The sequence below is a fragment of the Phaethon aethereus genome (genome assembly GCF_964289735.1).
Source record: "Phaethon aethereus genome assembly, chromosome: Z".
Lineage (NCBI taxonomy): Eukaryota > Metazoa > Chordata > Aves > Phaethontiformes > Phaethontidae > Phaethon > Phaethon aethereus.
Genome location: NC_138577.1, coordinates 36,887,813 through 36,900,686, shown reverse-complemented (window position 1 = coordinate 36,900,686; position 12,874 = coordinate 36,887,813). Strand labels below are relative to the sequence as shown.

The 12,874-nt window shown below is 38.4% G+C and overlaps 1 protein-coding gene across 7 annotated transcripts in view; it reads left to right on the top strand.

The window, feature by feature from the left end:
* NFIB (nuclear factor I B) overlaps positions 1–12,874 on the top strand; it is a gene marked incomplete at its 5' end in the record, with an annotated part of 268,667 nt that overhangs the window by 228,707 nt on the left and 27,086 nt on the right. For all 7 annotated transcript variants that reach the window (XM_082013401.1, XM_082013398.1, XM_082013397.1 and 4 more), the window contains 2 exons: positions 1,464–1,595; positions 4,059–4,243. In XM_082013401.1, coding sequence (XP_081869527.1) covers positions 1,464–1,595; positions 4,059–4,243 — 317 coding nt within the window. The remainder of the gene's footprint in view (positions 1–1,463; positions 1,596–4,058; positions 4,244–12,874) is intronic.

Genomic DNA, 12,874 nt, shown 5'->3' with positions numbered 1-12,874 from the left:
ACTCAGTGGTTTTGATAATAACATAGAATTGCAACGGATCAGTATAATAAACATACAGCAACCTTTGTCATATCTGTTAAAACTGAATGAGTGCTGAATTGCTCTGTTGTAAAGCAATTCCTTGCTCTCGCTGAGTGTTTCGCTGAAGAAAATCCTTTCTCAGCAACCTTCTTGAAGAGGTAAACCTTGCAGGGTGTCTGGGAAGTCATCAGACTCGATAGTCAGGACCAAAGGGGAGCAGGGGAGGTGCAGGGGCACTGGCAGAGTCTCCTCTGGGTCTGGTGCCAGTGCCTGTGCAGGGCTTGACAACGGCGTGAGGCAGAGCGGACAAGTGGTCTCTCGGTTTGATGGGTCCTGCTCTAAGTACGGCTGGCAGGATGAAAACCCACTCCTGAAAGCTGGTGAAAACTCCAGGCAGTTCAGAAAGCCCTGGTCCAATTTGGTCTTGGTAAGGTGCTCACATTTTGCGGGCCTGTCTTTGACTTCCAAGATGATTGTTTGTCCCCCCAGAATATCACAATGCAGTGTGTCAATATTAAAAGTGCCAAAATCACTTCAAGGGCTTACATGGTCTATGTAGGAAAGTCAGCTGCAACGTGGCCCCAGTCCAGTAAAGTACTTAAGAAATTACCTTTACTTTAAATACAAGTTAGTCCCATTGATTTGAAATGGAACCCACTTATGATACTGATGTGTGAGCTATAAAAATATTTTAATTAACTTTGAAATAATTTGGTGCAAAGTCCAACAAATGTTGTTTAATTAATTTGAACTTTCAGAAAGAATCCAGTATTTTTATTTTTAGCAATATCAGTAACCATGCATGGTAGAATTCGTACGTTTGTCCTTACCGATGTGTTATCTCCATGCAACGAGCTCTAGAGAGATGTTTTTGTTGATAGGAAAACTGGAAGGAAGAGGTGGGAAGGCCCTACTTGAGGCATGGAAAATATGAGATACAAAACTTAAAGTATCCTTTATTCTTAGGGTGGTTACATGTTTCAGTATGGTTTTGGGAAGGGCAAGGGATGGGTTTTGAAATAACAAAATAATAAATACCATAAACTGTCATGCGTATGGCAGTTACCCTACACACCTGAGTATAGGTGTTCCATTAAAAAATGCAATAAAGATTGTGGCTGTTGAAGGAAGCAGATGATTTGGTGATGTTCTATGGAGCTGAGAAGTGTCTATGGAGGTTCTGGCATTTCTTCACTGTTTGGCTTGTCTGGTATGAAAGGAATGTAGTTTCTGTTTTGCAGGGCAAAGACCAGTTAGGGGATTATTAATTCTCAAGTTTGAAAGCAATAGCTTAAAATTAGTTTATTGCACATAGGGGAGTTGGGTCACCAGACAATATTTATACAAGAACAGTAAAAATAAATATCTTCAGTCTACAAAACGACGTGTCCTGAGACCAGCTTCTAAGCTAATGTCACTGTTTCATTGTTTTTCTATTGCAGATATGTCTTCTCCTACAATGAAGAAACCTGAAAAGCCTTTGTTTAGTCCTACTTCTCCCCAGGATTCTTCACCAAGACTGAGCACTTTTCCCCAGCATCACCACCCAGGAATCCCAGGAGTTGCACACAGTGGTGAGGGTTATGGAGGAGGAAGAAATACCTCCTCCTTATTCATTTGGTCTGTTCTCCTTTCCTACAATCAGATTGTGGTGCATTTTTGCAGACTTTCTTAGACACCTAATGCTGTTTATGGTACTGATGAGAGTAGAAATGGAAGAGGTTGGGGTAACTTTGCAGGAATGCTCATTAAGCTCTGTTCAGGTAGTCTGACTGCTGCAAGTCACTGGAAAGGATTTAGGATTAACCAGTGAATAAAATAAGCTGTAAACTGCATGAAGAAACTGACAGGAAAAGTCCTTCTTTCCTCCTTCCACCTACATCCTTTTTTATTATTGTTGCTATGACTATGTGGTATTTAAGTACCAGAATAGGTAGGATTTAATACATGAGAGAAGTCACAACCACGTTCGCAATGTGACACAATGTAATAAGTACCAGTGCTTCTTTTGAATGCTCTGTCTAAAGAGGTAGAATCCTGATAAGTATTTTTCAACATCCGTTTTCTGAAATCCATAGTAAAAGCATGGTAAAACTTCACTTAAAGTGTGAAGGAGACACTTGAAATGTGATGGAATGCATGTTATCTTGAGGGTTTATCAGGAATGACAGGGAAATTCCAGCATCATGGTCTGTTTAATTTTAGAGGTGAGAGTGACCCTGATTCTTGAGATGAGAACTCCGTCCTCGGAAGTCTCCCCTCAGCAGCTCATCATGTCTCCTTACTAACTGCGTATAAAGGGATTAATTTATTGATCAAAGCTGGGTGACTAGAGGAGTAAAACAGATTCGCAGACTCTTTCTTCTTTTCTTTAACATGCAGTTCTGCTTTGAGAAGTTTCTGTTTTGTGATTTCTCCATGATTTCAAGTTCCTCTCTTTCAATTCATGTGTAAGGACTATTTTCCCCTTAACATCCACTTATTTTGTATTATGAAAGCGAGCCTGGAGACATTCTGGTCTCCGTTAGGTTTCCACTATCAGCAAATACTCAAGCACATCAGAGATGATGGACGAAATGGAAGGGATAGATTTCTGCTCACTTGTGTTTGTTTTGCACAGCTCCCACATGTCAGAGCAGTAACTGTTTTATGATTAAACTGAACTGGTGGGGCTGTGATTAAAATCAGTCTGTCACAAAACAAGTGTCTATAATTATTTTTGCCCTATACTTGTGTGTAGATTTTTATATTTGCTTTAGTGTATAATTTTTAGATATATGTATCTGAACGACAGTCATAACCTAATTTGTAGATGAACTATTTTCGTGCTAGGAAACGTGATTTCTATCTGCGTAGCCTGTTCTATTACAACAGTGAGCAATGGTTTTGAGATTTGCAAGGTTTTGATTATCAAGTACGGCAGTTTTGTAACATTTCTAGTGTTTTTTTTTCTTGGGAAAACTATGACTTGGTCCCAGCTCAAAAATAGCAAGTAATTTAAAATGTTAAGCTGAAAAAAACCAAAGATAGATACGTGGTCCAGGAGAGCGGTGTTGATGTGCTTGTGCTGATAAAGTATAGAACAGTGAGCAGTTTATAAAATAACTTGCTTATACAGACCTGATTTTATACCCTCCCACTAATGAAAATTAAAAGACTGTTGTCTTTTCTCTATTTCTATCAAACTCGGTACCTCCTTTTTAATATGTTGCCAAGTAGGTGCCCTCTAGATGTGTAGTAAGGGTAGAAAGCGGGTTGTTGTGCAGTTGTGATAGAAGAACACTCTCCACTTCCAGCTGGGTGACTGGGCAGCAGCAGGACATGCTGTGCATTCCTTTCACTGTGAAAACATTATATACAGTCTATAGATAGAGAAGTGTGTGTTTGTAGGGGCTGGGAAGAAAGAGAATGCAGAGAAAAAATGTATAGTGTAGATACTTTTTTGTTTGTCAGAGATTTTTTTAGTGGATGGATTGGTTTCCCAGGCCTTGAAGTTGAATGTTCATTAGCTAACAAGGGTGAGCTAATGTTCTTGGCATTATTGATGAGTAGTTATAACCCTGTCCCCACGTAAGGCAGGTAATGTGCAATGCAGTGAGAAATCACTAATTGTTTCTTAGGACTTGGTGACTTTGCACTCCTCTGTTGGGAGTGCTGTGGATAAAAGCATAGGTTTTATTTATTGAGTAAAGTATTTGTTTTGTTTATTTTGGTTCCAGATGGGAAAACTGTATAATTGAAATGTGTTTTATGCTGGAGAATGATTACTGTTTAAAGAAAAAATGAAAAAATATGATGTCATAGCCCACAAAGCCAAATCAAGATACAATATTTATGAATTTGACACAGTAGCACTTTCTGTTGCCTGGGATGTTGTGAGGGTAGGACATGTGAGTTTTTCTGTGAAGATGCCATGAAGCAGGAGTGCAGTACTGACTTATAACTGACTTTTTATTTTTCTTGCTGTAACACAGAGGTGAAGAATTTTAGAAGAAACAAGATGCGAAGTAATTTTAATTTTATTTTATCTTCTCCAGTCATCTCAACTAGAACTCCACCTCCACCTTCACCATTGCCATTTCCAGCACAAGCTATTCTCCCTCCTGCCCCATCTAGCTACTTCTCTCATCCAACGATCAGATATCCTCCCCACCTGAATCCTCAGGATACTCTGAAGAATTATGTACCTTCGTATGACCCGTCCAGCCCGCAGACTAGCCAGGTACTGTAAAACAATGCGAACCCTCCAAAAGAAATCCTATGAGGAATGTGTGTCTCCCAGGGCGTCTAGACCAGTATCTCACTAGTTGTGGTCTCAGAGCAAGCTGGGAGCAGGCCTGTAGGTGATCCAGCAACTTTCCCTGTTCAGCATGGTTGAATAAAGGTCGCAGGTTAGTCATATCCACTCTCTATTCCTTTGTCAAGCGTAAGAAAATTACTTGTACTGAACGACCCGGCAGCACTAACAAGGCAGGCCCTAGTCCTGCACCCCTCCTGCAGGCTGGGTGCTGCTGTGGCAGCGCTGGGCCACCGGAGGCAAAGCTCCTGCTGCAGGACGGAGCAAGGGGTGTGCTGGTATGTGCGTACACATGCATGCACACACGCGGACGTAAAAGTTTATTTGCCGACCAACAATGAAAATAAAACTCTATCAAGGTAATGCTTACCCTGTTTCGTAGGCACGTGACTTTTCTCTGCACAGATGCAAGGACTTTACTGTAGCGAGGACAGCACAGACCCACAGAATTGTTTTTTCTTCCTTTTGTAGAGAACATGCAGTAAACAGATGAGTTGCTGGCTGCTGCACCAATTCAGACTAACGTCTGATATAGGACATTAACATGGCTTTCATTAGTGAAGTAATTTGTGAAGTACTGTGAGCAAAACTGCTTTCCATGATAGCATCAGCACATAGCGTTAGCATGTGATCTGCCCTCTAGGATAAACTTCAGCTGAGACTTGGTCTGTCAATACTCGGAATATTTCCTGTGTCAGTGTATGTAATCTTCGCTGCTCAGGCTGATATTTAGTTTTGATGCCTTGTCTGAAAGGCTCCTGTGGAGCCCTGCAGCTTCTGCTTTTTGCATGTTTTTTGGAAGAGCCCTGGGAATGTAAACTGAAGAGACAACGGTCAGGTTTTCCTGCTCCTAAGAGTAAGGCTTCTTTGGAAGGACTGTCTTATCAGGGGTGATGGGGTTGCTGTGATGGCGTTTTGTTTTGAGCTTTGTTTTGCTTTGTTTTTCACCAATAATGACAGGCCTTTCAACGTGCGTTTCAGGCACAACAACAGTAGAACTTGAGACTGAATCAAACCTTCTATGTTGAATAACAGAAAAGGCCCCTCTGGGCTGTTCAGAAGGTCACTGTGGCTGTCATCCCCATGGGCTAGTGCTCTGGTCCAGCTGCATGACGTTATATGTATTTAAGAAAAAAAAAGCAGGTCCATAAAATCAAAATTTACTTTGAAGGGAGAAATCCTAACTATGTGATTTTTGTCTGTTACTATATTAATGCAAATTAAGCCAAAAAGTGAAAATGGAGTATGTTGTCTTTAGAATACAAATCTGCGCATGCATTGAAAGTCTTTCAGTCCCATATAGCTGAGACTCAGCTGGGAATGTTGCATGCAGGACCTGATTTTAATTTGTGTAAAATTTTCATGAATAACAAAGTCTAATTAACACATCCATTAAAAGTCCTTAACGTTAATTCAGTGCAGAAAATCTTAGAGTTCCATTGGATTTTTTTTTTTAACTGATGTCTTAATTAGGCACTATTAAGGGAAAAATTATGCAAATTAAAATTAGGCCGTTACTGTTATGCATTTCTTTAATTATTCAGTGCTTGTTTTACTTACATTTTGATTTCTTATATATATTAAAAGAGTAGATGAGGTGATAATCTCTCTGGATCATTCTGTGTTCTGCTTTGGATCATCACTGAAAAGATACAACATCTAAATGAAGTATCTGACGTCCTTTCAGACCGTTGACAAATGTACTGTCTTGTGATTTTAACACTGGGGAGTATATTCATCAAGCAAAGGTGCTTTCAACTCTTTGCCCAGCAAGAGTCTTACTCTCTTCACTTATCTGCGTTTGAAAGATTAATATTTTGACCTTAAGACATAAAGTTTTACGCTGCTGATTTTTTTCGGAGTAGTAGCAAACTAAAGACACTTCCTCTTCTTGTGTTGTGGCACCATAGGGAATAACAGGCCAAACTGGCCTCAGTTTACTACTTTCATCACCTTTGTATTAGGGTAATGTTTTTCATTTCATTTGATGTTTGATTTAGTTCCTGAGAAGGGGGATGACGTTTAACAACACTAAATACAGGATTCTAGGCATCTGCATCAGCTGTTCTCCACAATTTATTGTCATTAATCACTATTATTAGCGGAATCTCTTTTAAATTTAATTCTTTAAAGTTCACCTCTGAGATAGCTGTACATTAGAGGAATTTTATGCCCAGTCAAAATAATCTCTAAATATAACAGTTAAAGGATGGCTGTACAAAAAGTAAAACAGCAAGAATAATTTTTTGCTTAGGATAAGAAAAAGCAGCCGTCTGTGAAGTTTCAGTGACAAAAGAGAATTGTTCTGATACAATGGCATGCTTTGAGCCAAACCAGTTTCTCTTTTCTAAATAAAACATGAATTTTTATTCAAACAAATTTAATTATTATAAAATGCAAAACTTCATCTGCAGGAATACCACATCAAATTTAATTATACTTTCCCACCCCAAAACATACTCATTTGGATTTCAAAAGGAGAACTATGATGATAGTTTTGATTTCAGCTTTAGACATAGAAAGGATGGATACCCTGACAGCATTTACCTAAACTGAACTGTTCCTCCCCAACATCTTTCACTAATACGCTAATTTAGATTGTTACAACAGGCAACTGAGATGCCTTGTACTCCCCACAGCAATTTTGAGATTAATTACATTACTGCTGCACTGATTATAGTGAGACAGTCATGCTATTCAATGGAATACTTTAAGCAAAATTAGTTTAAAGATATAGAGCTCCCATAGGTTTCCACGGTGGGAAGCATTGGGCAATTTTCTTGACATAAATACTCCAAATTATGTGTGATGAACAGTCAGGAAGTTCAAACAGGCCCTTTGGCTGCAGTGAAAAGTGGTTCAACAATGGATGATGCTAAACAAAAGAGAGCCGTGGCTGTCGGTTTCATGCATATCTGCTTTTTATCCCTTGTTCAATCTGGAGAATAAATAAACAAATGTACTAAGCAGAAATGGACCTTGTTAGATACAGAGCTGGACTTGCCTTCAACTAGTAGTCTGAAAAGTTCCCAAGATTTTGAGAAGTGCTGTACTTTCTTACTAATTGGGTAGTTCTGCTGAGCCCTTTTTATCATACTTACCTCAGTGCTTCTCTTAGCTGGGCACGCATTTTATTGGATGAGATTGTGTGTGTGAGTATGTATCCGTATTATGATGGGGTGCTGGTCTCTCCACGGTTAAATTGATAATGGTTACTCACTCTTAAGTTTCAGCAAAAACTAATCGATTGGTATGTGTCTAATCAACCTACAGTGTTCACTCATCTACAGTGTATTGAGATTTTCAAAGCTAACACAAATTTTGAACATTTCTTTTTTTAATGATTCCAGATGGGTGAATCTTTTAATCTTGGAAAACATTACCTCCTCTGTGTGCAGGCACACATGTAAATCTGCACAAATCTGAAATGCATTAATAATTGAGTGTATGAATCAATATACAGTATCAAAATCAGACTTCCAGTGAGCCTGAAAAATCACAGCGCACAACAACACTTGTGTAGCTGAAGTCAAAACCAAAAGCTCCAAACTTAATGCCCCACTGAGTTAAACAGAATAACTTCCTGATCAAGGTGTGGTGAATCACAGAAGAAGGGTCAGCAAGTCTGATGAAGGAAATGATGGTAAAGCAAACTGTTAAGGTGAATCCTGCTGAAGAACATCCTGGCATCAGAGAGAAATTTATTTTCTGACTGAACCAAGCAAACAGGAGTAGACAATCTTGAAAGCCCTTTGAGTTTGGATTATGAAGGGCACAGTTTACAGGTAACTTAAATCAATTTTTGTGACATTTTGGATAAATACACAGTTTTCAGTTGCATGGTAAAACTGCCTGCAGTTTGGGGTAGTTAAGTATTGGACCATTTTCCTCTTACAATAAATGGCTTACACTTGTTACATACTACAGTCCAAGTGAACCGCTGTCCACATATTGACTAAAATTCCCGGCCTGTTAAAATGTACTTTCTTGCAATGCGGGCTACTTTGCAGCTTTATCTTTTTAGTGGTTTTATCTTTGTCTGAAGATGGAAATATCTGAACTGCTTGAGAAGAGCTGCTTCTGGAAGCTGGTGAGGCCGCTTATTTTCCTCTCATAATTCATTGTGGTATTCAGTTTTCTGTTCAATGAAAGATAGGCACACTCCTCCGGAATTCCAGGCAGATGCTTTGTCGTTCTTCAATACAATAACTGCAGTCATTTAGTAATGAGGAGGGAATCTTGTGAGGCTCTGTTTGGGCTGGTCAAAGGGCTTCCTGTTGGTTCCTGGGAGAATACTAGCAGAATAAGCTGACACAAGCTATATGCGTGCATGTGGTTTCTATGGTACAGCTAGCACCTTTATTTGTTGACATTTAATAGTTTTCATCTTCTTGGGCAAGCCCTTCCTTGTAATTTTAAAGAAATTATTGAATATTAAATGTGGAAATGTGCTGGTTTTAATTGTAATTGGGAGACAGAGAGTAGTAGCTTAACTGTATCTACTGACAAGGCATTTAAAGATATAATTGCAAGTTGTAAATTGTTACTTTGTGTTTAGTTTGCCCATTTTTAGTTTATTAAGTGCACAGTTACAAGTCTACAGAGTGCCTGAAATACCATGTAACCCAAAGATATCTTTTGAACATTTATCTACAGAGAGATTTCCTTTCCTATGCTTGTGTAACATGGACTTACCCTGTTGTTACAGCGAATATACAAGGAAAGCTCGGTATTTCCTTATGCTCTACCTGTTGACAAATAATTCATATTTTGTGAGCTCACAAGTAAAATGTGATTCAGGATAGAGGACTCTTTGCCTAGACTATCTTACTATATCTGTGTATGAACATGGGTTGCTGAAGCTCTGCAGTTGCTCTCAGCCTCAGCAACATTACATCAAGCGGGAAATGCTTTCTCAAGTGGATGAGACTCAGATCTTTATAGATCAAAGTCAACACCTTGATTTCTCTCAGAAAGTAGAACAGAAGTGATATTGTCAGCCAAGAACTGGCAACAACATGTTTTTTCTAAAGCTAATTCCTCAACCAGACAGGTAGCTGCTTGTCACACCACCTGAAGCTTTCGCATGGCATCTCCCAGTGAGGTCTGTGTAAGATGTGCTGTAGCAATGAGTTACTCAGGTGGCAAGGGTATGGAAACTAGTGAGATTCATCCTTATGAAAAGTGGCAAGGGGCACTATAAAAAGGCAAAGTACATTTATATTGCTACCGTAGTGTCCAATAGCAGAAATAAAATCTGTATAGCCTTGCTTCTTGTTAAACAAATGCTTTATGGAACCCACCAGTTTCAACTTGAGAAGGAACCATCCTACAGTACCTTCTACAGTCTCACAGGCAGTGCTCTAGTAGTACCATTCCCTTATGTTTAGCAGAGTCTCAAAGGCACTGTTATATTACTCAGATAGGTAGTAACTTGAGGATATGTCTCCTGCTCATTTGATACTGCCTTCTATACCATTGAGCTGTCTCCAGTGGGAGACTAAAATGGCCACTGAAGTTCACAAGCAACGTTATATTAGGGTGCCCTAGGCAAAAACTCTACCAAAGTAAAAAGTTTGGGTTTGCTTTGTATAACCAAAAAAAAGAAAAAAAAAAGGGGAGGAGTTAGAAAAGTGGAAGATACTTCTTCCAGTTTCTTTTACTTGTAGATTTTCTGAAACATCCATCACCCTCTGTGAATATCACAGAGCACAGTGGCATGGACTCGGAGACAGAACTTAACCAGCTAAGACGTCCTGGTTCATAGATGTGGCTGGTACACAACTGTTAACACAAGATATTTGGTATGTGAGGAGGGGACCAAAATGTGCAGAACTGGATCTTCTACAGCTTCATCAACAAAATTAATTCAATCGATGGTCTCAAAACTACACTGCCATAAGAGTTTTGCAGTGATACTCTTCACCATAGTATATGAACTTTGCCATTACAAGGGACTGGAACTGTTGAGAAGAAATGGGTGACAGAGTATTTCCAAACACACTGAGTCCAGTTTGACTAAACTGCACTCATTTGTTGATCACCTGGCTATAGACAGGGTAACTGTCTTGGGAAACACAGAGTTTCTATTGAAAAACGCATGTTTTGAGATGAAAATGTATTGTTCTCCAAGTATAGTGTTTAGCTGGAATAATGTAATTTTATTAAGCCCTGAAACTTCTTTCTGAAACACCTAACACAGTATCATATGTAGCTGTATCTAGGAAATGCACAGGATTAAGATAATTTCTGGTCTTTGCTGGTTATTTCTTTGAAGATGCTTTGTATGTAAGATTCCAAGGAAAATTGGAATTATTTTATTTGGAATTTTGAATTATAATTACCATTATTTTGTAAAAAAAGATACTGTGCAAATGTAAACATAAAATCTGTTTTATCATTTAAGCAACTTAATAGTTTATGTGAATTGTTTAATATGTATGTCAAATTCCTGTTATGTTTGGATATCTCATCTGTAGATATTAGTGTTGCCATTTCATTATGGCATCAGAAAGCTTTTTTTAATGCTGGAAGTAGTGAGCTATATGACAAAACACTGTCCTAGTGTAACTGAAGACCTAAGGTGTCAATGTGTTGGTATTTGGGCAAATACCTGAACAGAAGTCTAAGAGATGGTTGATTAATTACTGATTATAAATATATTAGTAAAATCCCAGCAGGGAAAGTAGGTATAGTGAATCCTGATTTTAAGAAAGTCCATATTCATACCTGTTACAAATTGCTGTTCAGAATTCAGACCCAAGGACTAATTGAAAATGTACGTAGTGCACACAATCAGATATTCACAGTCCGACAATCTGAGTTATGTTACAGCTATTAGAGTGAATACAGCTCATCTGTGGCTTTAGGACATGAATGGGTTCATCTGTTGCAATTCAAGATGGTGTGAATTAAAAAGCTGGAAAATGTCACACAGATCTGAAAATTGTATTAGCCTCCAATCCAGCAACAGAAAAATGTATACCAGCATAAATTGGGGCTAAATTTGCCAAACCTTCATTGTGTTTGCTTCTTTCCCTCTCCCATTTTCAAATGCACGGCTTGTTTATCTAACACAGCTGCCTCCACGCAATTTGCTTGAGGTTTATGCCTCAGGCATCGTCTCTCTGTGAATCCATCACACAGGCATATTGATGGCCTAGCTGATGGTAACAGTTGATTTTTCACCTGTAATGCATTTATCTGTAAGAATCTCCTCAGGGAAAACTGGAACTAGAGCCTAGAACTTACCTTAAATAAGGATAAAATGAATTTGTGTTAAATTATGTGCTATAAATATTTACACTTGTAGTTCAAGTGGATACTGTCCAAGTAGATATGTAGTTTCCATGATAAAATATCTTTTGACATAACTGCAAAAGTTAAGGGGAGAACAGGTCACAGAAACTATTTCTATTTCTATTAGCCAGTTTTCAATAATACTATGTATTGACAACTTCAGAGGGCTATTTCTGACCAGAGGGTTTCCCTCTTCACACTGAAAAATTAAAGCAGGACAGAGGACTTCAGACATCCAAGACAGCCAATGTTAAGCTTGTACTACTATCAAATGCCATGATCCAGAATCTAGGCCTTTATTTCAAAAGCTTTTTAGTTTTGTGTTCGCAATGGTAACCATAAAAGTGTGAACTGAGTATAAATCAATGCAGCAATGTCAGCATCAGTCTGAAGACAGGCCTAAACAACAACTCTGAGACAATTAAGTGATCTGTTTACTTAGGACTACTTTATGATCTTAAGCTGCAAACTAATTACAATAACTTAAATATCAGTTTTAAGTGCCTCACTGTTGACTGCATGCAAGAAAGACAAGTATGGATGTTTCAGGAAGGTTTCTTATGACTGACATTCATGTAACAGAATTTGGGAAAGTACAACACTGGTTTTCATAAACTCTGTTTTCAAATGTAGCACACCCAGGAAAAACACTGAAGTTTTAAGAAAATTTCAGGTGTACCATTTCCTATGACAAACTGTGTCAGAGGGAGGACCTTAGCTCACATCTGAAAAACAACTAGGATTCTTGAAGAAGAATTATATATGTGTAAGTCCTGGTGAGTATGTGCTTACCTACAACTAAGGTTAGTTAAAATTTTAAATACAGGAAACCTTCAGTATAGGGGGAAAAGTTAGGTTCTTAGACATGGTACACCAAGCTCTGTCTCGTGTGTACTTATCCCTTCTTGTGTTATCTTGTTTGCTGAGCAATAACATCTGAACAGTTATTGCAATGCACAGTATTTGACATTACTGCAAAATTTTAAAACAAATGTTGTGTTACAAATGTGAAAACAGAGGTAAAGTACTTGAAAAAGGAAAAGAATAGACATTAGAGATTACAAAAATCAAAGCAGAATAAACCATGAAGTGCAGTCAGAAGATACTTGGGGAAACGTGACAATATACAATAAAGGTGTTAAGAGGCAGGTAACTAGGTTATAATTGCATTTGAAATCTAATGTGCAGTCAGAATCTGAAATGTTGGAACCCTAAGAATTAAACTTACTGAAGTAATGACTTTTCCCTTTTCTTACT